This window comes from Streptopelia decaocto (assembly GCF_964273445.1).
Source record: "Streptopelia decaocto genome assembly, chromosome: 2".
Lineage (NCBI taxonomy): Eukaryota > Metazoa > Chordata > Aves > Columbiformes > Columbidae > Streptopelia > Streptopelia decaocto.
In genome coordinates, this window is record NC_138655.1 from 63973223 (window position 1) to 64000329 (window position 27107).

General features: G+C 46.1%; 1 protein-coding gene across 3 annotated transcripts in view; it reads left to right on the forward strand.

The window, feature by feature from the left end:
* Positions 1–3239: 3239 nt before the first annotated feature.
* Positions 3240–27107, forward strand: part of NR4A3 (nuclear receptor subfamily 4 group A member 3) — a 32453-nt gene continuing 8585 nt past the window's right edge. For 2 of the 3 annotated variants that reach the window (XM_082044454.1, XM_082044455.1), the window contains exons 1-7: positions 3240–3623; positions 6171–6326; positions 8912–9798; positions 11912–12041; positions 12994–13166; positions 18476–18675; positions 19879–20057. In XM_082044454.1, the coding sequence (XP_081900580.1) occupies positions 8914–9798; positions 11912–12041; positions 12994–13166; positions 18476–18675; positions 19879–20057 (1567 nt within the window). In that variant the 5' untranslated portion in view covers positions 3240–3623; positions 6171–6326; positions 8912–8913. The remainder of the gene's footprint in view (positions 3624–6170; positions 6327–8911; positions 9799–11911; positions 12042–12993; positions 13167–18475; positions 18676–19878; positions 20058–27107) is intronic. The other variant, XM_082044453.1, reaches the window with a different exon arrangement.

Sequence of the window (27107 nt, forward strand, 5' to 3'; positions counted from 1 at the left end):
CTTCTCGTTTAGTAAATAACTGCAAAATAGCAGACCGGGTGCTTCCCGGGGGAAACTGCTGCCATAGGTCAGGTGGTGAGGGAGCACCCGCCTCCCTCTTCAGCACCCACATCTCCCCGGCTCTTAATGTCACTTTAACCATTTTCTCCAAATATCCCATTTCCTGTGTAGCGGTTCTTTAAATAGCGCCTCGAAGACTATTTTAAAGGCTTTCAAAACACTCTTTGCCACCGTTTTTGAGTTTGGGGTGGATTTTGTTGCCTTTTTTTAAAAGATTTTTTTTTTAGCCTTCTTGCATGACGATACTTTCACGTCGTGGGAGACAGGAACATCTCGAGGAAGCTGCGAAGTTGCACGGAGTACACGGCCGGGAGGAGGGCTGAGGCGGGGGAGGCGGAATTGGGGGGCCAGTACGGTTTCTAGGGCTGTCCTACTGGTACCGACATTTTCTGCTTCCACGCACTCTCTGTGCAGAGCTGCGAGTTTCGGGATGACAGTGGGACTTTATACCCCGGGGGTAGCCCGACAGGAGGGGGCGAGGGGACCCGGCCCCGGGTGGCAGCCGCGCTCCGCGGAGTCCCTTTCCCAGCAGAGAGGCCGAGATGCAAAGGAGAAATGACAGCATGGAAAGCGGAGTATTTTTATCAGGGCCGGTGCCCGGGGTGAGCGGCGGGCGGAAAGTGCCACCCTCTCTCCTCCCCTGCCCTCAGCCGCCCACGCCGGCAGCGGCATCAAAGGGAATCTCCCTTCTCGCGGCGTGTCAGCGCCGGGGATGAGCGCACCGGCCCGTCATGGCATTTTCACTTCTCCCGGCGCTTACTCAACAGGCGGAGGGAGAGGGTGGGGGGGAATGGGTTTGGAGCGGGGCGGGGGGGGGCAAGGGGAGGACTCCCAACCAGCCGCCGCTTCTGCCATGAGGTCACCGCCGCGCTATGCGCGCCCGCCACCGCCCCTGCTCCGCTCCGTTGCGTCAGGCAGGGGGTATCCCCGCCGCAGCCGAGCCGGGGCATCCCCGCCGCGGAAACACCCCGTGCTTCCACGCGTGTCCCTCACCAAGGGGGCGGGGGCATCCTGGCCCCGGCCCCTCCGCCGCCGCACGGCAGCGGGCGTCTGGCCGCTGGTCGGGAACTTCAAGTGTTTCGCGGGGGAAGGGCAGGGGTGGGGATGGGGGAAAGCAGCGCACGCTGCACAGATGCAATCGCCCTGAGCCTGGACACGCCGAGGGGGAGCCCGGCCGCCCAGTTTGTCTCGGCGCAACTTTTTGGGAGGGAGGAGAGCCGGGTCGGCGCCCCTCGCCAGCAGCTGACTACGGCTTTGCCCCTCCGGAGAGTCGCGGGGGCAGACGGGTGGTGGTGCACGGGATGGGGGGGCGATGGGGGGACGCTGCGTGGGTGCGTCGTGGTCCCCGCGGGCGGGCGGTCCCCGAGGCCCTGTACTCCACCCCCTGCGCAGAGGAAGCCGGGCGGGGGCGCGGCCCCACGACAATGGGACTCGCCGGCGCTATAAATACCCGCCCGCGTCTATATTTGGTTTGGCCGGATCACAAACGGGGGGCCCAAAAATAGCCCCGCGCGCCCGCCCGCCCCGCCGCCGCTGCCGCCGCTCAATGGACTCTGGCTCCGCCCCCTCCCCCGCGCGATCCCGGTCGCCCTGCACGGGGCCCGGCGGCTAAATTTAGCAACGCCGCTTGCGTCAATGACGCGGCTGCCGTGCGTCAGGCGCGCCACGCCCCGCCCCTCGGAACGGGGCCCGCCGCGTCCTGTGCGTGGATTGGCCGCGGCAGCACGAGGATGGCGTTCCGCGGTGACGTGGAGGCGCTGATTGGCCCCGCCGGGGGCTGGCTGCGTCCGGCGGGGAAGTGTCGCCGCGCGGGGAGCCCGGCGGACAGCGGGTTCCCCCGGGGGGGGGAGGGGGGGGAGCGGGGACCTGGCAGCCGCACCAGCCCGGGAGGGAGACCCCGGCGCCCGCGGGGGACGGCGCGCACCGCCGGCCCCGCCGCCTCGGGAAGGGGATCCCGTACGTGATGTCCGGTCTGCGGCGTCCGCCGAGGCGCGCGCCGGCCCCAGCCTCCGGAGCGCGCTCTGCGGCGGTGTCGGTGACAGGCTGGTGGGAGCGAGAAGCAGCGGGCCCGGAGCGGGAAAAGCGAAAGTGCCGCCTCCGCCGGTCCCTCCTCCTCGGGGCGGCGTGCGTGCGCAAAGCGGGGTGCCTCGCTCGGCCCCGGCCCCGCAGCGTCCCGTCGCTTGAACTTGTGTCACAGAGCCCCTCCGTACGAAGCAACGGCCGTAACAGCCGTAATGACAATAGCGAACGGCCCAGCTCCCGGCAGCGGAAATAAACACAGCACCGGGCACGGCGGCGGGCGGCTGCTGCCAGCGGAGGCGGCGGGGGACCCAACCGCAGCAGCCCGGTGCCCCGGGCAGACGCACAAACACAGACACAGCAGACAGACAGACAGACAAAGAGGCGGGACCCCGGACTTTCTTCGGGCCGCTCACTCGAGCGCCCGCTCAGAGCGTCACCTTCCACAACCTGCTCTTTGCTCCTGCGCACTGGAAAGTTTCAAAAGAAAAGAAAAAGAGGAAGGGAAGAATAAAAAGAAAAACGTAAAAAAAATTTTTTTAAAAAAAAGACGGAAGGACAAATAAAAATGAAAAAGAGGAAAAAGAGGGAGAAAAGGAAAAAGAGGAAAAAAGATAACAGAAAAAAAGAAATCTTTAATAAGTCCTCCTGAAAGTGTCACTAATTAAGCAAGCAAAGCTTTTTCCCCTTGAACCACGCCGGTGAAGAGTTGCTGTGTTTGCAAAACAACACAACACGATCTAATAATAATAATAATAATAATAATAATAATAATAATAATAATAATAATAATAATAATAATAATAATAATCTGTCTTGGGAGCGACTCGCCAGGCAGCCGCGGGCAGCCAGTCCCCAGGCGGCGGACCAGCCACCCCGTCCCGCTGCTGGCGACGCGGAGCTGCCGCTTCACCCGCTCTGCGCGGCACGGTACGGATCGGCTCTGCGCGGCTCTGCGCCGCTCTGCACGGCTCTGCACAGCGCGGTGCGGCGGGAGCGCGGCGCACACACTGGGCGGGGGGGGGGGGGTCAGTAGCGTCAGGCTCCCATGGCGTCACTATTGACGTTTCGCATTCCAGCCGCTCTATGGAGAGGCCGCTAGGGCTCCTCTCACATAAATGACGTTCAGAGAGAGGGAGCGGGAGAGCAGCGCAGAGAGGCGCCTCCGTCCCCTCTCTTCGCGCAGGCACACGCGCACCCCGGGGCACTTGCACTCGCACCGGGAACGCGGGCACAGGTCCCGGCCCAGCTCCCGCCGCACACACACAAAGGCAAATCGCGGCGGCGGCGGCGGCAGCGGCTCGGCATCCCTCGCCCGCCCGCCCGCTCCTTCCCTCCCGCCGCCCGGGGACGGGCTCCTGGCTTCTCAGGCTTTTGCAATCCTTTTCCATGCCTCGGGATAACGCACCCTCCGGACCTGCAGCCGCCGGGAGTCTCCGGGGTTTTGTGTCTCGGGTCCTGCCGCTGGACAGCGCCTACATGCGCCTTTAAGGAAGCGGGCACCTACAAACTAGATGTAAAGACGGAACCTCCACAGCAACCGAGTACGTATACGAATGAGCGGGAGCGGCTGAGGGAGAGGGACAACGCGACGTGTCCCCACTCTGGGAAAGTTGTGCCGCCGGGGTAGATGCTCGGGAGATGCCGGCGACGGGCAGCACGGCTCAGCCGGCGCGCTGCCGTGCCGGGCTCTCGCTGAAACTTTCCCTCTCCTTTCCCCCTTCGTGGATGCTCGTTTGCCGCTCGGCTCCAGAGCCTCCCTGCTGGCTCAGCAACCCCCGCCGTGCCCGGGGCACCGCCGCCCCTCGCAAACGGGAGGGCTGTGGCTGAGAGGAGCGGCAGCCGGAGCCGGTGGTACTAAGGTATTTCTGCTAGTTGTTGTCATGGAAATGATGCTGCCGGCGGCGGCGGCGGGGAGTTTACAGCGCCGGTGATGAATGGCAGTAATTTGTCTCCTTCCTTTAACTGCGCTTGGGAAATAGGTGGTTTTGTTTGCACAAGTTCGAGCTGTCTAATAGGGACGGAGGGGCAGGTTGATCTAATCTCACTTTGGGAGAGAATAAGCCCTCTCGGCAGCCCGAAAGAGCTCGGCCCAAGAGGTAATTGCCGGAATGTGACATATTGTATGGAAATGAGACGGGATGTTTGCTCGGCACGTCTGCCCGGCATCTGCTCCTCGGAAATGTGCACTTTTCCCCTCGGAGGTCAGGAACGGTAATGAGGTGCTGCGGTGCCCCGGCACGGGTGGTGCGGTGCGGGCAGGCTGGGCTGGGCTGGGCTGCGCCGCCGCTGCCCCGCTCCCTGCCCCTGCGGTGCCTCTTCGCTTTTGCCTTCTTACCTTAATAGCTGCGAAAGAAGTTTCGGTCTTGGAAACAGGCGAGAAAACGCGGACGCTGGCTTGTGATATTGTGTCGAGGGGCGGATATCGGGAAGGCATTATCGCGATACACTGTCCCGGGGGGGAGATGCGGCTCACCTTCGCGCGGCTAGTTAATAACGCTGTTATTTAACTTGCAATTTTTTGAGACAGTGGATTCCATGCGAGAACATTTCACAGGGAAAACGCTGTTTTAGGTAGGGGGATCGGTGTGTTGGGATAGTATTTTTTTCTTCAGGGAAAAAAAAAAAAAGAAAGTTTGGGAATGAATCTCTAACTTTTATCCAAGCCGCTACACTCGATTACATTCTTCGCCCTATTTTTCTCTCCTCCGTGGAGACCGTTGTATGCTGGAGTCAAGCCCCGGTAAAAAACAATGGACTAAACCAGACCAGACGGTTTCTTCGGAGGTAAATCTCACACGAGTTCGTGGATATTTGCTGAAGTGACCGTGCGGCTCGGGGCGATCCCCCTTCTCCAACAAAAAAAAAAATCACGACCTAACCGGCGGTGGAAATAGAGCTCAAAACTTTTTCATTCAATGGAGCTTCCCCCTCCGCGGTCCCTCTCGGGTAAATGAAGGTTTCGAAACTCGCCTGAAGAAGTCACAATCACAATGGAGTATTTCACGGTTTCCTCCTCGTATTACAGGGTGGGGAGGGGTGTCACTCGGGGCTGAATGTAAAGTGCACGGAGGAAGAAAAGAGCTTTGACAAGGGTAGTTATTTCCTTCTAATTTACAGCCCTTAAGGCTCTGCGCTCCTGGCTCGGGCGGCTGCAGTCCGGAGGGGTGTTGCATGGTTAAAAGCGCAGCGAGTGTCTCTAGGTAACCGGCGGCTCGCGGGGTGGGGGGAAAGGAGCCCCAGGGCGCTCCGCGCCGAGCGGGAAGCCGCTTCGCAAGAGCTTGGCCCGACAGTGGGGAGGGAACAAAACCCTGGGGAAAGAAAGGGATGAGCTACCAGTCACTTAACATCCCGAGAGCTGAGGGGAGACACCAAAGACTAGGAGCGCCTGGAAAGAAAAAAAAACAACAACAACAAGGAGTGGGTGAAAGAGCCGCCGGGGAGCGGCTCCCGTGGGCAGGGGACGGCGCTGCCGCGCATCCCCTGGGCTGCCGCGGAGCCCCCGGCCGTGCTGGCAGCGCCGGGCTGCCCCGGGACAAGGGGACGCGGCGAGGCCGCGGTCCCTTCCCTGCGCACACGCTGGTGGCCCCGAGGCGTCCCGCGGGGCAGAGCCGAGCGAGGAGCGGGAAGTGGAGATGCCGCAGGGTAGCCAGGCTGGTAGGATACCACTCAAGTCTGGCCAGTACCTTGCATAGAAACTTCCAGCCTGCTGCTGCCCGCCTTCCCCTCAAAAAAAGAAAGTTCCCGCGGGGAAGTGAACGCACGGGGATGCTGCCCCGCTTGTTGTAGTCTGAGAATCTGCTCTTGCCCTCCCCAGTTTCCTTGCTTGGAGAACGGCTGGCTCCGTTGTCCCAGCCCGGTGCTTTCTTGCCTTTTGTGTGATGGGGGAGCGGTAGCTGGTAGAAACGCGCTCCCAGTCCGGCTCCCCCTCCCCACCCGTGGGGCGAGGCGGTGGCTTGCCGTGCGAGTGTGGGGGAAGGTCCCCCCCGAGACGGTCGGCTTGGGGAGGGGGGAGGCATGGGGGACACCCCCTGCCCCACCGGGCCCAGCCGCCCCCTGACTCTGCCTTCTCCCCCGCCGCCGGCGGACAGAGCCCGGGTCGGAAGAGCGCCCCCCGCCGAGGCCAGGCTCCAGACCCGCCTCCGCAGAGAGGTCCCAGCCGGCATCCAGCCCCCCGCCGCCGCCGCCCGCCGCCGCCTCCGTCCGCACCTCCAGCCCCACCATTCAGCGCGCAAGATACCCGCCAGGTAAGCTGCCGCTCCGCGGGGCCGGGCGGCCCGGCTCCTCCCGGGAGAGGACGAGGAGGGGGGAAGGGTGTGCGAGAGCTCCTGCCGTGGTCTCTACCCTTCCCAAATCCCTTTGGCATCATCGGCCTCCGACGTACTCCCTGTACCGGGGCCGCGGGGTGTTTAAATCCCAAAAGGATCAGGGCAGCGCTTTAACAGCGCTTCTAGCGATGCCATGCCTGGGCACATGGGGGTTGTGAGCCCCCAGCCAAAGACCTGCCGGCTCTCGAAAGGAAAATGAGTGGGATGTTAGTGTCCCTGTGAGGAGTCCGGCTTGCTGGGCGTTAAGCTGAGCATCCCTTGTGTCGAGCTTTTGCAAAGACAGCAGAATAATAAGCTAACAGCCCTGATTTTTGTGCCCATTCATTTGGGTGTTGATGACAGGTTGCTCTTCAATGCGCCTCCTATGGGGCTTTTTTTTTTTTTTTTTTAGTATCGTTGGGTAAGGAAGAAAAAAATCCCAGGTTATTTACTTTGCAGAGTAATTAATATTGGTGCCTTAAGTGGAAAAGTAAGGGTTAGAATTAGTCAGTCAAGTGCAATGGCAAAAAGCGAGGTAGGAGGAGTCCCAGAGAGCCGACCAGACCTTTAGGTTGGGGATATTTTTTCTGTCTTCAGGTCGGACTGATTTTAGACTTCTGTTTTCTTAGTCCACTTTGCACAGAATTCAGTGACATAAACCTGTTATGCTTAGAAAAAAAAAGCGAACTGATCTGTTTACCTGAAATACTCATTTTCTGAGGTAGGAAAAAAGCCTTTTCCCTTCATAGAGTTTTGTATCAACACGTCCACTTGTGACATTATCTGTCCACTCATTCAGTTGTGTTCCTCAGTCAGTTCTCAGTGGAGGTGCGTGGAAGGAATTTATCTCGCCTTTTAATTGATCAAGCACTGGTCAGTACGTCTTAACAAATAGTCCTTAAAACAAGAAATGATAGTAATAGGAATTGCCATGAAATGTGGACGTGTGGAATGACATGGACAGAAATTGATAGGGAAAAAGAGAACGGTAGAAAAATACATAAATAACACTGGGAGGCAAGGCTTATGTTGTCCTGCTTTTTCTTTAAGTGTTTGGATTTACAAGCAAGAAGGTCTTAACTTCAGAAAACAGTGCTATTTTTTTTCTCAGTTTTTAAAGTTTTTTCAAGAAGAAGAAAGATCTGAGTGGTTTGTGACAGTATGATAATTGAAATCTGGTGCTTAGCTTAAATATGTTTGTCTGCAAAGCAGGAAGGAAAGAATTAAAGGTTGATTTAACACAAATTATTTGTATTCTTAAAGTTAACATTTTAAAATTATAACTGAAGGGAGTTCTTAAAATACTGAGAAAAACCCCACTGTTTGCAAGGCAGATTTTTTTAGTTTTAATTGTTTCTCAAATGCTTTTGGAATATAAATTGCCACTATTAAGAAGAGATGAACTGCTCTTAATTTTGATATACATTTTCTTCATGTTTACTTTTCTCTTTATGAGAGATTTTATACTAATTGGTGCATTTTATTCCTCTGCTGTGGAACTGAAATACACCAAGCACTTTTAGTTTGGGTTGCAAATATTGGTCTAGAGTCTCCCAGTGTTTAGTCAGGTAAACCTCAAATGGATTGCAGAATTTGGTCCATTATTTCCTGAGACCAGCAAAGGAAATAGCAAACTAGGAGGAAAAGGAAAAGAAAAAAAAAATCACATATTTGTAGCCAGGCACTGTGTTGCTTCAACCATCCGAGCTATCAATGAACCACATTAACTTTGATGACTAATGGATAAAAACAATTGTATTAGCAGCCTCAACCTTTCTTTCCTATAAAACCAGAAACAAATACCATACATGTTTTCTCTTACAGTTTTGCAAATTTAAGGATATGTTGTACCACCCACTTTTTTTTAGGAGAAAGTTCTACCACATATAAACCTTAAAACTACTAGTTAGACAACAACCTTAAATTATTAGCTGACCAGAAATATGCTTGAAAGGCCCAGAGTTGAATAAGCAAAATTGATGTTTGCAAGTCGTAAGCAGCAAACATGGTGATTTGAGTCATTCCTCTGACATGTACTGCAGATGCTGTTTCTTTTAAAATAAATATCATTTTCAATATTATGCATTTGATAATCTTGTTTGCCCTTCATGAAAATTTTATGGCACAGTTGCACGCATACAGAGATAGATTTAGAGCCATAAACTGTTTTCATTCTGCTTATCTAATTCTCATTGACACCTATGTATATTAAGCAGCAGATGTAGGGCAGCTTGAGATGGCTTCTTCTCTCGGTGACACTGGTATAAATTTGAGTTGCTCCCATGACTAGATGAGAACAGGATCCCTAATACCTAATGCTTAGTCTATCGTCAATGCGTATTTCTTGTTGAAAGGCAAAGACTCGAGGGTAATTTATATGTTCCCATCCAGAAGAGAGTGGGAGTCGGGTGTCTAACTGAGCTCCGTGAAATGTGGGAAAGCTTTTAGGAAAGAGGTTCGCGAGGGCTAGGGCCATGGCCTCGGCATGCTGGGCTTGTTGTTAACGTCCCCCTTTGCCCTTGCAGATATGCCCTGTGTGCAAGCGCAGTATAGCCCTTCGCCGCCCGGTTCAAATTATGCAGCTCAGACCTACGCGTATGGCTCGGAGTACAGCTCAGAGATCATGAACCCTGACTACTCCAAGCTGACCATGGACCTGAGCAGTACCGAAATCACTGCCACTGCCACCACCTCCCTTCCCAGCTTCAGCACCTTTATGGAGGGTTACTCTAGCAGCTATGATCTCAAGCCTTCCTGCCTCTACCAAATGCAATCTGCCTCCTCCGGCCAGAGGCCTCTCATAAAGATGGAAGACACACGGCTCTCCCCGTACCAGCCCTCACTGCCACCCTCCACAGATGAGGGGATGCCCAGCACCTCCATGTACTTCAAGCAATCTCCACCCTCCACGCCCACCACGCCTGGCTTCCCCTCTCACCAGAGCCTGTGGGACGAGCCCCCGTTGCAGCCCACACAGAGCTGCCTGCCACCCGGCCACCTGATGGACACTGCCCCCATGAAGACCGTGCCTCCCCGCTTCCCCCTCTTCCACTTCAAGCCCTCGCCCCCACACACGCCGCCCGCAGCTGCCCACATGTGCTACGACCCTGCCTCCCTGAGCCTGCCCCTGGGCTCCGACAGGCCGGCCACCAGCCAGCCACACATGGAGAGCCATCCCTACGGGCTGCACCTGGCCAAAAGACCAGCCACCTTAGCCTTCTCACCGCTCGGCCTCAACGCAGCCGCCTCCAGCCTGATGGGGGAGAGCAGCGGCGGCAGCAGCAGTGGCCTCCCGTCCCCACCCAGCCGGAGCTCCTCGTCCGGGGAAGGCACCTGCGCTGTCTGCGGGGACAATGCCGCCTGCCAGCACTACGGGGTACGGACGTGCGAGGGCTGCAAGGGCTTTTTCAAGGTGAGAGCTCTGTGATTTTCTTCCTTCCCCAATTCCCCCAAGCCTGCCCTGGCAGGCTCCTTGTCCTCCCCCAGTAGGGTGTGATGGACACCCACCCAAAAATTTTTGAAAAAGGCCAAAGCAAGCCCTCTGTAGGATAAAATGATCAGCTGGTCTCAGCTGAGAAACGTCCATGGCAGTGAATTGGGCAAACCACATCCTCAGTCTGCCAGCATCCCTCAACAGAACACAGGTCACCCCTGTCTCTAAGCTCCATTTGTTCCATGTCGAAATGCACCTGGAGTACATCCAGCCTGGGTTTGACTCAGTCACTCGCTCCAATTAAACCTCATTTTTGAGCGAGGGAAAAAATCCAGGAATCATAAAGTCCACTTGGTATTTTAGTTGGTGGCAGGGGTGCCATTTGTTGTCCGGGGGATATTGAGGTGAGGAGTGCTGCGGGGTCGGCGCCAGGAGGAAAATGTTTTCACACGTGGGACAAACCCAAGCGCTTCTGATTTTATTTGGTTGCTGCCTCGTTGTTACTCTTCAGCTCAGGAGCCCAGTGAGCCCTCAACGATGGGAAGCAGAGCTGTGACTAAGCCCTGCACAGGGTCCTCGTGCCTGCTCTGTCATGGAGAAGGCTTTGCAGCTGAAGAGCAACATGAAAAACTTACACACAAGCCGTTTCTCAGTGGAGCTGAATACTCTCTTTCTGCTCTTAGATTTGGGTCCTTTGTGATTTCCTTCCAACAGACCGAGTTCAGATTCCACTGTTATTTCAGAAATTTTAGCTTAAGTGAACAACTTTTGGTAGGATGGTTCTGGGCAGCAGCTTTAAGATTTGGTACATTTGGGGTTGATTTGGTGTATTCCTTCCTGCAAAAACAACAGTAATGCTCCTGTTCTGGTAAAAGATACGATGGCAACAAAAATAGTCCAAAAATAGCTGGTGGGGAGGGCTTACAACTTTTCTTGATTGTAGACGGAGCTGCTAATGTTACTGACTAATAATCCTTTGACAATGTGGTAAAATACACAAGTCTTATAAAACTCAGCTGTTATTTAAATATAACTAGAGAAGGAAACACAAATAATCTGGAAATAGCAACTCTCAAGGGCCTGATCCTGCCCCTGTGGAAATCAATAGCATATCCTTGACTGGGAACAGTATCTAGAGCGTATTCTGCAAAATTAAACAGTATTCAGCTCCAAAATGCAATGAAAAATATTTGCTGTGTCTCTTATATTTAGTAGATTTAGGTTGTTATTTGAAAAGGAACACAAATTATGAAATAACATTTTTCAATTAATTTAATTGCAGTGAAAGATTTAATATTGAATGTTGAGTTGATAAATTTGCTCCTGTTCTGATGTCTTTCCTATTAAAGGCTTTTTTTGGTGCAAAGTTATTTATTGATGTATCTTTGATTTTAAGTATGGAAACATAGAATACATTTTTGCATCAATATTTGTTACGTTGTCTCATGGTTTACCAGATTTTTAGAAATTTGGAATTTACTATATAGTTCTAAGATAATTTTAGAGTTAATTAAATGGATATAACCACAGTATAATTATTTTTTTTTTTTCCCAGATAAGGTTAGCTTTCCCAGAATATTTACCTAAACATATTTGGTAGGGATTTCTGGTATTTTTATTTTTCTCCCTGATGATTTTAATGGCTAACCAAACCAGTTATTGTGGTATTTGACTAACAATAGTGATAGCAAGAGAAGTACATCGCAGATCATTTTGATTTTATTTTAATAAGGTCAGCAATAATCAAGGGAATGAACCAAGTAGAAAATTGTTCCCAAAGGGATATTAAAAGCGGAGATAATCTAATCCCCAAAGGTAGATGCGATGACCTGGTAATTTCAGATATGATTTTATCATTCAAAGTTGCCTGTCTCCAGAGACTTGCTTCAGAACAATCCTAGATGATTTTCATTGTCAGCAGCTAACACTAATAAAATTGTTTTTCCTGGAGGCTAGTGTGTTAGGAAATTAATTTTATCTAATTATATGAATTGCACTGTCGCTTTTCATGTTGTAATTAAAACACATTTTGTCAGGTTCTAAGTTGGTCAAGAAACAATCAGTTTACTATTTTTGTGTTGCATTTTCACAGAGAACAGTTCAGAAAAATGCAAAATATGTTTGTCTGGCAAATAAAAACTGTCCAGTGGACAAGAGACGTCGTAACAGATGCCAATACTGCCGGTTCCAGAAGTGTCTCAGTGTCGGCATGGTTAAAGAAGGTAAGAACTATTGCTATTATTATCCCAGATGCCGAAATATTTCGCTTAATGAATCTGCGTGTGTGTATATGTGGACATGGATGCCTTTACAATTAATTTTACAGTGATAAGATTCATAACTTACCCCGAAATGTGTGCATTTGTGTAATAATGTATTGATTTTCTTCTTTTCACCCGTATTATCATATTTAGTCTTTAGACCCCAGAGTTCAAGAACAGCAAGGTCATGAGAGGATAATTTGACACTGGCCAAAATGTCTCCTTTATAAACTTTGAATGTTGCTCAATAATGCTGTTGGCTTCCCCCGTTATCTCACCGGGGGCTGCACTGGATTGTGTACATTTTGACATGGAATCTTGTCTCATTCCCATAAGCTGATTGTAAATTTGCAATTAATTTAAATGGAAACAGGATCAACTCATTAGTCCCAATTCTGCAAATATTTAAGTATGTGAGTAATACTGTGTCAGCAGTCCCATTGCAAATACTGACATGGATAATATAACCTATATAGCATGACCATGATTTTTCAAATGCTTCAAGAAAGCTAAAATTACTTTGAATGAATGACTCTGCCATTTAAAATGTGCACCAATAGCAGGAACGTTAGAATTTGTGTTTCACATTTGGTTTTCTTTCGGCAGTAGAGTGTCTGTGTGTATGTGTGTGCACGGGCACATAGATGTGCTGCAAAGCACGAACACTGGGAACACAGCTGGGCTTTAAGTAAGCAGCTACATTGCTGCTTACGATCATAAGTCTGATGCAATTTTGGTATCATTTGTGTTCCTTTGCAATCAAAGGCACCAAGAGCATGTGCTGAAACTGGAGAACGCTCTTATTTTTGCTGGGCTGGCCACCATAAGAAAAGCAGGTGTTCATTCTGACCTGTGGTTTGCTGGTATCTTCACAACTAATTCCCTTTTGTTTGTTTGTTTGTTTTTCCCCTAGTTGTCCGTACTGACAGCCTGAAAGGGAGAAGAGGTCGTCTGCCTTCCAAACCAAAGAGCCCCTTACAGCAAGAACCCTCTCAGCCCTCCCCGCCTTCTCCTCCCATCAACATGATGAACGCCCTTGTACGAGCTTTAACCGACTCCACGCCCAGGGAGCTTGACTATTCAAGAGTATGTCTCACTTTTGTTTGCTTCCTTGTTTTCCGCATAGAAATTATATGTGAACTGAATTTCTACTTAACTGCTGGTTTGCTAAAGTGAAATTAAATGCGAAATTCGGATGAGGGTAGAAGTTTGTCCAGCCAGCCATGTCTTTTCATGTTAGGTGAACAATGAGGGGAAAGGAGGTGCAGTAGGAATTAGTAACTATTCGTTGTGAGAATATCAATCATAAAGTTATTTGCAGCATATTCCATGGGTGAGTGAAAGCGAAAATGTGTGAATGAAAAGAGCATTCTTCTTGCAAAAGGCTGTGGCAAAACACAAGCAATTAGAATATGATCCCTCGAACTCAGGAGCAGTACTCACATGTCCAGCATCTTAATTTCCAAGTTTGGAAGGGTAAAATGTAATAGCACTTCCTTAATATTCAGATATAAGGTTGCTCAAAGTAACACTGGAGGGATAGGGCCATTTGTACTGAAATCAACAGTAATTTTGCCATTATTTAAATAAGACCAGAATGTGGCTTCGGATACCCCAGCATGAATACTTATTCAGTAAAACTGACATTTGTAAAACAAACCTTTTAAAATCAACATCCTTAAAAAATTATTTCAGTAAAGCTTTTTCAGAGATTATATATTTTTGTAACTTTGTTCTTTAATGTATCGTATTCACCATTTAATTATTCATGGAATATTTGGAAAGCTTAAAAAATAGTTCTATAGATATTGAAATATGGCATTGAAATAGCTTGTTAAATACATTTTTAGGCAGGTTGATAAAGGAAAAGAAAAAATACAGCTAAGGAAAAGCAAGATGAGATTCCTTCCTCTTAATGAAATATGATTAAATCTGAGCTTGTAAAGAATACAGCTGTACACAGACAAAATCTACACTGGCCATTTATCACTTGTTGCTAAGTAATATTTAATACTAAAACATATTTGATTGTAATGAAATAAAAATTACATTATTTTATTTTAGAATATATGTACATATATCATTTAGCAATTTTAAGAATGCTGTAACAACTTTTCTTCAAGCTAATCTGTAAGTAAACAATCATATAATTTTCCAAATTATTAAGAATCTAGCTGTTCAGTATCCAATAGCCTTTTAGGGAAAGAATGCATTAGCCCTGTTTACATGTATTTTAACTTAGCCAGAATGTCTCAGGGGGTCATTCTGCAAATATCAAGGTGTGTGATGAGCTGTGCTCTTTGACAGAAATCCCTTGGGTTTCACAGAATTACAGGGGTATAATAGCCCAGGCCATGAAAGCAGTGTCTAACCTTATGCATTTATTTATAGATATAAAGTTCTTTTGGATTTACAAAAAAAAAAAATAATGAAAACTGTGTATTTTTATGTGGCTTTTTTCTTTGTCCTGCAGTAATTACTTCTGTTTTTAAGCAAACAGCCTATAGGTTGAACTGTTGAACAATTCTGTTGGGCATTGTAGGAAGCACATGACTGACAGTAAATTAATTTAGTCTTGGTAGCTAAATGTTTAAATATTGTTGCCTGTTATGACATATTAATATCCAGGTTTTTCTTTACAATAAAATATATAATAGTCTGTTATGCTCAGCACTGCTGAAAAGACAAAAATACACTAAAATAAATTAGTAGATGCTTATGTTTTTAATAAACCTTATACTTCTTTTGAAAAGTTAAGGGAGATGAGAAAAAAATGCTGTGTAAAAACTGAGATTAATGAATGAAATGTGCAGTAAGCACACTGCAATGCTAAAAGATTCCTTCAAAGAATAATCCTGTACCTGTAAAGACTAATTTACGGCATGTTGACCCTGCCGTGCACCACAAACGGGCCATTCTGGAAACCTGGCTTTGGAGTTAGTCCTAACACTTCTGCAGACATGACCTTCATGTTTGTCGTCTTCATGTTTACAAGCTGCAATGTCTGACCGTCTTAAAAAATACTGATAAGAGTTTCAGAGAGGAACCTGTACCCCTTCCCCCCAAAAAAGCCTAAAAAAAAAAAAATTACATAAGCTGTGGATTTTAAACCAAAACATATTGGAACTGGTTCTGTTCAGAACATGGCTACTTTTCATTTCAGCACTGGTTTTAACTTACCAGTCCATAGCAATGGTATATTTAGGTACTTGGTTTCAAAAAGCAATTACTAGGAAGAGAGTTTAGTTTATGAAGTCCTTAAAGGCCAAGGGCCGCTGTCCAGTCTTACACCTGTTTTACTGGTACAATTCCATGAGTTTATCCTTCTAAGTAAGTGAGATGAGAAATAGACCCTGTATCTTGCCGTCCTTATTCAGGCAGAATGGCCTCCAACATTAATAGAAATGTTGCCATTTTGGAGAGGGAGTGCAGCGTTTAGGTAATAACCCACTCTCTTCCCCAGCCACGAAATTAAGCAAATGTCATGGCTTTTGGAAAAGCAAGCATAGCTTCTCCTCTGTGCAGAGAAGTTATTGTTCGGCTTTTGCAGCTGTAGCGGTTGATGAAGGACTGATGAAAGCACGCACAGGGTAGAGCTGGCTCATGCTATCAGGCTCCCCAACATCAGGCTTTCCGAATCCCTTTAGATACACCACACAAGTTAATGTTGCTTGCTATGCATGCAAACCTTGCCTTGAGTAACAGTCGGGTTTCATTTAATTCCCCAAGGAGCTCTGAGGAAGGGAGTAATGCAGAGCTTTGTCTTCTGGCTTTCTCCCGGCACGCCTCCAGTTTGCACGGGGCAGGTTAAGAAATGCAGATCTGAGCCCTTCTGTACCATGGCCGCCTGACCAAGGGCAGGCTTACCAGCTGTCTTGGTCAGAAGTTAGGTCACATATCACCTCTTCTCAATGAAATAATCATGGAAAAAAAACCCCACAGATTTTGGTGCATAAAACAGAACCATATATATTGTTTATGGTTACTTATATACTCTTACGTCTTCTGTTACAAATATTTTATTTTAGCTATTCTTTGTACTTCCTGACTCTTTGTAGCAAGCAGTGACGTATTACAGCAGCTTAAAATTATATAATTTCATATAATTTCTTACCTTTCTTCTAAAATTGCTCTCATGGGCTAAACTGTAACAACAAATATAGGCTATAATTTTTTCAGATGTATTTAATTTAATTAGGTGCCCCATGTGGGGTACACTGTACTGTAGCATTCACATTTATGTGACATAACGCAGCATTCAACTTCATTAGGAAATGTTAAAACTTTGCCGTACTTTTGCCAAAGGAATCTTTCATAAATATCAGGAACAAATTAATACCTGGCGTAATTACGCTGGCTTGTGATGAGTTATATTTAGAATGAACTTCGGGTAGTATCTTTTTTCTTTTCCTTTTCCTTCCTCTTCACCGCTCGAAGGATCAAGCATGCATCTTGCCTTAGCAGTACCTATGGTGAGGCAGGAGTTTCCGTCACCCTATTTGATTTCCCTGTGCAGAAAGGAAGAGTCACAGCTCAGCCCCTGCACAGCAACGCACATCTCCCAGAGTCTTCAGGAGCTGAAGACCATGAATGAGAAAAGCCCATCTCCACACACATGCTGTCTTGGCTTGCTCCACATGTTCATTTTAAGAGGGTCCAGAACATGCAGGGGCTCTGAAAAAGCCCATGATCTTTTCCTACCCACTAATCACCTCAGCACATCTTGCTGCAGTCCAGTGCCAGGAGTAGTTAGTTCACGCTGCTTGAGCATCTTCAACTGCTCCATTCAGATGCAGGACTGAACATGTAAATAGTGTAGCATACAGATTCTTCTAACACTGCTCCTCATCCTTTCTATTTTTTGGCCTTTACCTGTTTCACTGTCACAGGGTCCTTCAGAGTAGCTGAGGCAGAATTTGTCTTCATGTGAACTTTATAAGAGGAATTGCACATGTTTCACTAGCTGACTAGGGATGTGAGCTGGAGCTTACCATGAGAAACTCATGCAGTTAGCGTTGTGTAAGCAGAATAGAGCCATTTAGGGCTGGCACCAGTACCCCAGATACAGCCAGAGGTCTCTAGGATTGCTATGGTTCTCCAATCAATCACTGATTCTGACCGTGTGCCCTTCATCCCTTACCTACCAACAGCAAGCAGCTCCAGCCAGGACAGACAGAGAACATCACACCTACCCAAGAGCTTCTGCTTGCTGCTTCCCCCTCCCTTTCCTGCATAGATGGTTGCAATTATCAGCTTGGGTGATACCTGCAGCCCAAGTGGCATGCCTGTAATAAGGTGCTCCCAGGCTGCCAGCCCACTGCTACTGATTGGGGGAGATATGTGGGTCTTTCTGCTTCCACTCTGGCTTGAGGAGTTGATAGGGAGACCTTTAGGCTGGTGGACTCAAGCCCTAACTGCCTGTGGAAAATTGTTTCCAAAGAGCATGCACGCTTCTTTCAGCCTTGGGGACCGCCCCAGCCTTTCCCTGGCTCAGTCCCAGAGAGAGAGTGGGTATGAGGTTTTTCCCAGAAATAACCCACAAGATGCCTGATGGTGAGGATGTCGTTACGATAAATTCCAAATCATTCAGTTCCTGTTCAGAAAACCAACAGCGCTTTCCAAGCACAGAATGGGACTAAGCCACAAAAGCTCCTGTTGTGTTTTCTGCTGAGAGAGAGCAGTGTCACAGGAGTGACAGGGATCCACTGGTGAGGAAGTAGGAGATGGCAGGGAGGGAGCTGTCAGAGAGTCATGGGAAAGCTGAGCCTGCCCAATGGTTGTCTGGAAGAGTTATGGCCACATCAGCAGGATAATAGGTTCTCCTGAACTTTAAATGCTCCTATTTGATGGATAAGAGGTGATATGGGGCAGCTGTTTTACTTTGAACCAATTCTGTATTCAAATGAAGCAATGCTGCATGTGTCAGATAAAATGTGGTTTTATCTTACATGTCTCTATCACTGTCGGATAAAATGGAGTTTGAGAGGTTTTGGAAGAAATCTGTGTTTTGAACATACTGAGACACATAGGAAAAGTATTTGATTGTAGTAAGTTGAATAGTATTCCTCTTCTAGTACAATGGAAATTACGCTACCCACCAGGTTTCTGGTTTTGTTTACTAATAGCATATATGTACTCATAAAATATGATAAGTATTATATTTATAAATTTTAAACTATTTCTATACACATGGGAATATTTTTTCAGTATACCACTGGACAGTAAAATGCCTGTAGGTAGCCAAATAGGTAGATAGATGTAGACCTACTTATTATGCCTTTCATAATAATACCAGCTTTGCCACAGAAGGAAATGTTGTCGGGCAGGTAATGCCGTATGTTTCACAAAATGTCCTTAAATGCATATAACATTGCTTTCTGTGGCTTTCATTTTAGTACTGTTCCACCGATCAGGCTGCTGCAGGCACAGATGCAGAACATGTACAACAGTTCTATAATCTTCTGACTGCCTCCATTGACATAACCAGAGGCTGGGCAGAAAAAATCCCAGGATTTATTGACCTCCCAAAAGAAGATCAGACATTACTCATAGAGTCAGCTTTTTTGGAGCTGTTTGTACTAAGACTCTCCATCAGGTAACTATTTATTTCCTTTCCTCTTAAACTGATGTGAAAAATCATCCATCTAAATATTTTTAAGGAATAAATATGCTACTATCTATAAACATTGTCAGTTGTACCAAAAAACCCCACAAAACATCAGCAATGTCTGAATCCACAGGATATAGTGTTTAATTTGTTTTACACTGCAGAAAAAAACCAAGAAAGCGATTTAAAAAGAGAGCATATGTCTTGCTAATGTGCTTCTTTTTATTTGATATATCCCATCCTCTTCTTCCACAGTAGTTAAAACTGATCCTTGGGTACTATTGGAGCAGATTTGTTTCATACTCATCCGCATAAACTATAGAAAAGCACTTTCAGTATGGAAGTTTTTTCCTTTTCCCACTTCTTTTGCGCATGCACATCTTTGTCATCTGTTTTTGAAAAATATGAGGAAGGTTTAAAATCTTGTTCAGATTATTTTTCTCCTTAATACCAAGTCATTTAATAGAGATACTATTTTTCAGTCTAGCACTAGTTAAGACACTTTACCAAAAACACTTTCAGGGACTGAGAAAATTCCAGACTGGTGATTTGAATTATGCCCTTGTTTCTTTAGGTTGAAAATGACCTTTGCATGTGTTTTTTAACAAGGATATTGGCAATGGGGAGGGGAAGGAGAGGAGAGCTTGGCCATTATATCTCTCTTACATATAAGTTTTCACATTAAAGAGTTTATGATGCTATGTGCATTGTGGTCCATTACTGCATTTATTTTCCATTGTTTTTTCCCCTATCAATTTTTACAATATGCAAAATGCAGATGAGACAAAGTACATGCTGAGAGTTGCAGAATCTCTTCTTTCTCCAGCTTTTGTTAGTTTTGTACTTCCAAATGCACTCAATTAGTATTTTGGTTCAAACATACAGTATTTAATGTAAAATGTCTTCTCTGTTTTTGCCTTTGGGCAGGACCAAAATCTTAACTAATTAGGCAGTCTACACCACATGCTACAGCTAACCTCAGGCTTGTAAGTCTACGAAGTAAGCAATCATAGAAGCTTGTTTGTTGTACTTTGGCCTCAAGGGAGAAGCATATTGTCAAATGTGAATGCCCACATATGTCTCAGGATTATATGCCTTGGATTTTAAATGACAGGCACTTCAATACTGGTTATGCATTTTGCTGTAAAGTAGAAGATGCATTTCTAATTTTTTCAATTATTTTTATTTGAGGTCTGATACTGCTGAGGATAAGTTTGTATTCTGCAATGGACTCGTGCTTCATAGACTTCAGTGCCTTCGAGGATTTGGGGAGTGGCTCGACTCTATTAAAGACTTTTCCTTAAACTTAAAGAGCCTTAACCTTGATATCTCAGCCTTAGCAAGTTTATCAGCTCTAACTATGATTACAGGTAAGTGCTCCTTTGTTAATAGAAAGCTTTCGACTCTAGTGCTTTGCTTTAACATAGAGTCAAGCAATTTCAGTTAACTTAGCTATATTCAGGTAAAGTGACTATGATTTTTAAGCACTGTCATGAGTATATCGAAATTGTGGGCTAACATTAGACCATCAGATACCCCTGTTAAAATGTACTCTAACTCCTTATTTCTTCATGGTTTCATTGTTTTATTGGAATAGTCTCTAAAAAGCAAACTGTTTCAAGCAAATCATGTAGCTCCTACAACAATATTCAAAATACTTGCTGAATTCCTAGAAAAGCCTAATGAAATCACCAGAGCTAGGTCTTCTCCATAGGAATACTTGTTGGGTGGGGAAAAATTTAATGAAATATGACAAGGGAAAGTGTAGAGTCCTGCATCTGGGCAGGAACAACCCCAGGTTCCAGTATAAATTGGGGAATGACTTATTAGAGCGCAGCATAGGGGAAAGGGACCTCGAGGTCCTGATGGACAGCAGGATGACCATGAGCCAGCACTGTGCCCTTGTGGCCAGGAAGGCCAATGGCATCCTGGAGTGTATTAGAAGGGGGGTGGTTAGTAGGTCGAGAGAGGTTCTCCTTCCCCTTTACTCTGCCCTGGTGAGACCACACCTGGAATATTGTGTCCAGTTCTGGGCCCCTCAGTTCAAGAAGGACAGGGAACTGCTGGAGAGAGTCCAGCACAGAGCCATGAAGATGATTAAGGGAGTGGAGCATCTCCCTTATGAGGAAAGGCTGAGGGAGCTGGGGCTCTTTAGCTTGGAGAAGAGGAGACTGAGGGGGGACCTTATTAATTTTTACAAATATGTAAAAGGTGAGTGTCATGAAGATGGAGCCAGGCTCTTCTTGGTGACAACCAATGGTAGGACAAGGGGCAATGGGTCCAAACTGGAACACAAGAGGTTCCACTTAAATTTGAGAAGAAACTTCTTCTCAGTGAGGGTAAGAGAGCACTGGAACAGGCTGCCCAGGGCGTTGTGGAGTCTCCTTCTCTGGAGACATTCAAAACCCGCCTGGACACGTTTCTGTGTAGCCTCATCTAAGTGTTCCTGCTCTGGCAGGGGCATTGGACTAGGTGATCTTTTGAGGTCCCTTCCAATCCCTAACATTCTGTGATTCTGTGATCAGGGTAGCTTGAGAGCTTGGAGCTATACAGCTAGTATATCTCACCTCTCACCAAGATAGCTAGACCAGAAAGAGTGCTTCACGAGGGCAGGCGGGCTGCTTTTGGTAGCCAAGCTACTGTAGGTGTTCCATGTACTGCTTTTTCGAGAGAGAAAATTAGAGAATAGTAAAAAAAAAATCATCTTTGCAGTTATACAAAAGCTTTTGGGTATGAATGTGACCATATCATCCCTTCTGCCTGCTGGGGCAAACAGCAGCAAGCTGTCAGAATCTGCCAAATCTGGCCAGTAAGTACAGAACAGGGGAGCATAACATAATAAAGTGTAATTTTACCATGCCTGAGATAACAAAACCCTTGACATACACACTGCATACCTTGGGCTTCTTGCAGCTGGAGAGGTACAGCTGACGGGAGCAGGAAGGGTTGGGTGTGAGGGTGTCTGACAACCATGCAGCAGAAGTCAGGGCTGCAGTCATCTCTACAGAGAGCCTCACACTCATTTCAGAGAAGCTGGCAGTATGAAGGTACAACCGTGTTGTCAGTGTGAGACAGGGCTGCAGCGTGCCTGGAACTGGGCCTTCCCAGGGATGCTGTAAGCTCCACTGGGATGGATACTGATTTCCTCACGCATTTCTGGCATCCACCAGTTTTCAGGTGGTGGCCTCAACAATATCAGCTGCAGTCTTCTTTTTACCTAGGTGGAGGTTATGCTTGGGAAACGCTGAGATAAAATTCTCAATGGCAGATATAGAAACTATGAATTGGCCAATTTCTGTTGACATTTGTGGGCCAAGATTTTGCCTTCAGAGTTTGCTTCCTTCCTGCATTTGGGTGAACAGTTAGTGTATATATGTTCTAGCATTCACTCTCTGCTTCTTAAGTAAAGTATTTTCAGGTTTTTTATTGCTTTCTATTAATTTTTTTTGCAGTTGGAAAGGGTTCATTATGGTCCAGTTTCCTTGATAAAACTCTTCAGTCCAGAATAGCTCATTAGAGTTGGTTTGTTCTGTATGAAAAAATTCCAAAGTGAGTGATATGTTAAAGCGAGGAAGAACATCCCCAACTTCTTTTTTTGCTCCTATATGTAAACAACCACTGACGTGTTCACACATACTTACATATATATATTATAAATATATATATAAGTGTGTGTGTGTATATGTATGTATAGACTTACCTATTTACATATACAAAGCATATATGTATGTGTATGCATTCAGATATCTACATATCAAGGACAGGTGCTGCTTCTCTATATATGTATTTCCATACAGGCATATATGCTCACATATATATAGCACATAACACTGATTTAGATTATTTACTATATATTAGATATGTATTTTTTAGGTAGACACAGTTAGCTTGTTCTTGATTATCTTCCTGGAGTCTGAGAGGATGCAGGTCAATGAACAGGATCCCCAGGAAGCTGTCCAAGTGAATGTGGAAAAAGCTATTTTATAGGAAGCAAAGTTTTTCTCCTTAAAAATCCATGCCCTGTTTTAACATGATAATTCTTTGTTCAGTTAGACACTGTTTGATTGCCCTTACATAAAGAGTCAAAGTTGTCCAGTGCCTGGCTCAGGTCAACCAAAAATATTAAATAGAAATAGCTTTTAATTGATAATACCCCACATTTCTTTCTTTCTTTCTTTCTTTCTTTCTTTCTTTCTTTCTTTCTTTCTTTCTTTCTTTCTTTCTTTCTTTCTTTCTTTCTTTCTTTCTTTCTTTCTTTCCTTGATAACAACCCTTTCAGGAGTTGGCTATATCATGCTGGTCTTCCCACAGTTTCTAAATTAATGCTTTTAAAAGAGAGCATTCATGTTCATGAAAGCTTTAAGGTTTTCTGTATTTGTCAAGCTTTTCTTGATTTCCTCACCTCTATGAGCGGGTGCTTAAAATTAATGTCATTTTCTGCTTATTCTTTTAGGGGCCAGTATATCTTAGCTGATTTGCTTTTAGGCACATAATATACCTTCATGTGATTTAAATTAGATGAAAGCTCATGTGTCTAGTGATGCATATTCACAGGTTTCAGATCTTCAAGGGAAGCTAGCTAACTTAAGGACTCGGCCAAAAATTTGGTCACCTGGAAGTGGGTCGGATTGTATAAGGATGAACAATATTGAAAAATAAACAAAACTGTAAGAGGAAATCAGGTAATTATGGCTAAGAGAGTACTACAGCACAAAATGCTGGAGGGCAAGGTTCTTTTGAGACTTTCTCAGTCATCACATATTGAAATTTTATATTTAGGAAAGCCTTGAGATTTGCCTCTGGTGTTGCATCCCATGAGAAACGGCTTCTTGTCTTCTCCCCACAGCTTGAGTATGACAGGGCATGTGCTGGTTTTCAGCTAGTCCCAGCAAAAGATAAAAAGTCATAAAGATAAATTTCAGAAATCTGAAATCTGTTGAACATTTTTAAGCATTGTTTTGAGGCTTGGCTTAGATTTATGTGAGTGTTTTAGGTGCCATTCTTTACCTCTGGAGAATGTACTTTTTTCTCCTGTAGCGGGCTGTTGGAGGCAATGGGTAGTTAGCAAAGGCTGGTTCAAGCCCTTTTTGTGAGTCAGAGCAAGAGAGAGTGACCTTTTCCAGGAACACAGGATATCCGACTATTGAGTATTGCTGTCTTCTGTGTTGAGGCCATGTGAGCTGCAGAATGGCTGTTGTGTTTGATGATCTGGGGACAAGCTGGTGCTCAGGGGGACATCCAAGGCCCAGTCTCCTGTCTGATTCCAACAGGAAGGGAATCTGACCATGAATCTCCCATTTCCTAGATGGATATCCATGGCATTGGGCTGCAAGATAGGAAGGAGCAGGAAAGCTCTGTTTTGTTAATTGAGTTTCTTGCTTTTATTAGCAACACTGCAAAACAAAATGCTGGCTTGAGCAAAATTTTCTTCATTATTACACAGTTGCTCCAGTTCTTATTTTGCATTAGTCAGATCTTCATGACTTGAGGGTTCAAGCAAAAAGAGAAAAAGACAACAACCCAGTGTGGTATAATAGTCATTGCTTGTTTTATTACTGTACAGCATCTCAGGTAGCACCAAATTCAAGCATTGTCTCTCCAGGTAAAGGAAAATGCTGCTGGGAATAAGGACCTGTTTGTTTTTCTTGATTTCACAAGTGCCCTCCATAGCCCAAACAAAGATGTGATTTTAGAAAACAAACCCTCCTGTGTACTAGTCATTGGCAGTATTGCTGAAGAAGAAAAGCAAGAGAAGTCACTACTCTCTTCCACGTGTTCTCTTTCTGTTCTGCAAGAGTGACAGGGAGAATTAACATTTCTCTCCCAGTGAAGGAAGAGGGAACAAAGGTAAAAATTAGTGCTGCAGGCTAAAAGATATTCTGCTGTTCTCAGTGTCTGAAGACACTGAAGGTTGTTATCTCATTTTGGGATGGAAAGCAGTCACGGCCCCAAGCCTGACAGTATTCAGGAAGCATTTGGATAATGCCCTCAGACACATGGTGTGAATTTTGGGGTTGTCATATGCAGGGACAGGAGTTGGACTCAATGATCCTTGTGGGTTCCTTCCGACTCAGGATATTCTGTGGTTCTATGGATGTCAAATTAGCTCCCCAGTAGCAGGCCTTTAACTAACCCTACTGACTTGTTTGGAGCTGTGGAGCTCCATGTCCTGTCTCAACCACAGGTGCAGGTCACAGCATAGGATGCATGGTCATATGGATATATAACCATTCATTCTGTTCAGTAGTTTTGAAGAGAACAACAGGAGACCTAGCGAGTATCACAATACTTGCTAATTCACTGTTTGCTTTGAGTAAAACTAAAGGTGTGTACAACGTAAAATAAACAGGAAAATATTTTGTAATATTTTGCATCGTATAATCCATTAGAAAGTCCGTATATTTGTGCTTTTTCTGTTTATGTTATTGTTCCTGGGAACTTGCAGTATGTTGCCTAGAAAGAAAAGCATCATGTTGGATTGCTGCTGAATTTTCAAGTCTTTTCAGATAGGACATCAGCTTGAAAGAGCACCCAGAGTGAAAGAAGTGACATCTGGTTAATTGTGGGTGGCTCACAAGCAGTTAAAACTCTGCAATGCCAAAGTACATATTTCTTTTTCTTTAAGGTGCTCCTTTAGGATCTTCATCTCTCTGTCTCCCTCCTCTTTTTTTACTTCCTTCATTTGGTTAAGAAGGGTTGGACACAACTTCCTCCAGAGCACATCAGCAGCACTCTGAGCATCAGCCAGAAGAAAGTAGTTAGGACATAACACTCACCCCACTTCCCCATGAAAGCAAGAAATTAGTTCTGTCCTGTTCTTTATCTCTGGATCACTCATTCTGCTGGGATGTAGGATCTAATGAGCTGAAGAAGAGTTCTAACATGGAAAGAAAGTGCTAGTCATCTTGGGACAAGTTCTGTCCTTAGTTCCACGTGGATGGTTTGTATCAGTGTAGTAGTGATCACAAGTGTTCCTGCACAGCCACTCCATGCTGGGCTGGATAGTGTTGATGATGAAGCTTTGCAGAGTAGACCAGATGTTAGCTCACCCTATTCTTGAAAAAGCTCCCTTTGCTTCCCAAATGACTATTTCTAATGCTTTGCTCTACAGTTTTTCTACCAATGTCAAAATATAAAGATTGAGACTCAAACGCAGATAATCTCAAGGGCACACTCTAATTTAGCCTCAAATTTCTCCCTGCTCTAAAACTGCTAGTGCTTTCTCTCTCTCTCTCTCGTTGATTCTCTTTCCCTCTCTGGCTCTTCCTTTCTCTATCCACATCAAAATATTATTGTTTTGCCCACTTGACACTCTCAGTGGGATGCTGCCGAGTACAGAGCATTCTAACCCTCATTCAGCCAAGCTCTTTCGGCATATGTTTTATTTTAAGTGTGTTACAGACCAGCCCAGAGCCACTGTATATATTGGGCTTATTCACACTCTTAATGCTTTGTTAGACTGGCATCAGAACATTGAAGAATACTGTGAGGTTTCAATTAATTATGAGTGTGTGTTTGTCTTCCTGCTGTTGGGCTTTCTGTTCCAGTTTACAAACACAATTTTTAGCATCATCAGTCATACCAAAAGTAGTTAGGAGTCTGGTGTGGCTAAAAAGTGTCTGGCTGCTGCAGTTCCTTTCTGAACATGAATTCATCTAACTTCCCTATGGAAAGGAGGCTTACCTCCTCTTCAGCAGCAGATATCCTTCAGTCTTGCTGCCAGGATCCTCCAGAGTGGGTGCTTCGTGTGCTGGGTCTACATAGGAGCAGGTGGCAGACTGGAGGAGTGTAGGAGATCCAGTTATAAAAAAAAAAAAAAAAAAAAATCTCCAGATTGCATTGTCTGCCTTCCCCCTGCCACTTTGCTGAGGAAAACACTAGCAGCATCAAAGTGAAGTACTCACTCTTCCTTCTCCCTTCCCACCCTTTTGCTGAGGCAAGAACTCCTTCCTCCTACAGCAACCAGCAGTCTCTGTGCTACGCTGTGGTTTTTTAAAGGAGGGAGCAAACTACGGTGTCCTGTGCGGTCATTCAGCTCGTCTGACTTTAGGTACCTTGCACAGCTGACAGAGAATACAGGGCACCTCCAGAAAGTTGATCCATCCACCTAAAATCATAATCATCTTCTAAAAATGACCGTCCTTCCACTGATGGCAGGAGGAGCTGGAGAAGTCTGCGCTCCCAACTTGGGCACAATTGTGAAGTGCCCAAGAGTCAAGCAGGATGAATATTGGGCCAGTTTGCAACAGGAAAGGAGACTCTTGGATGTTTGCAACAGGAAAGGAGACTCTTGGATGTGCTGAGTCAAAATCTAGCTGTGTAACAGAGTGTGCACAAGACAAGCAGAAAGCTGTAGGAAACAGAGCCTCACATTTATTGTATTTGAGTTATAGAAGGGGAAGAGGATTGTGAAGGGGGAA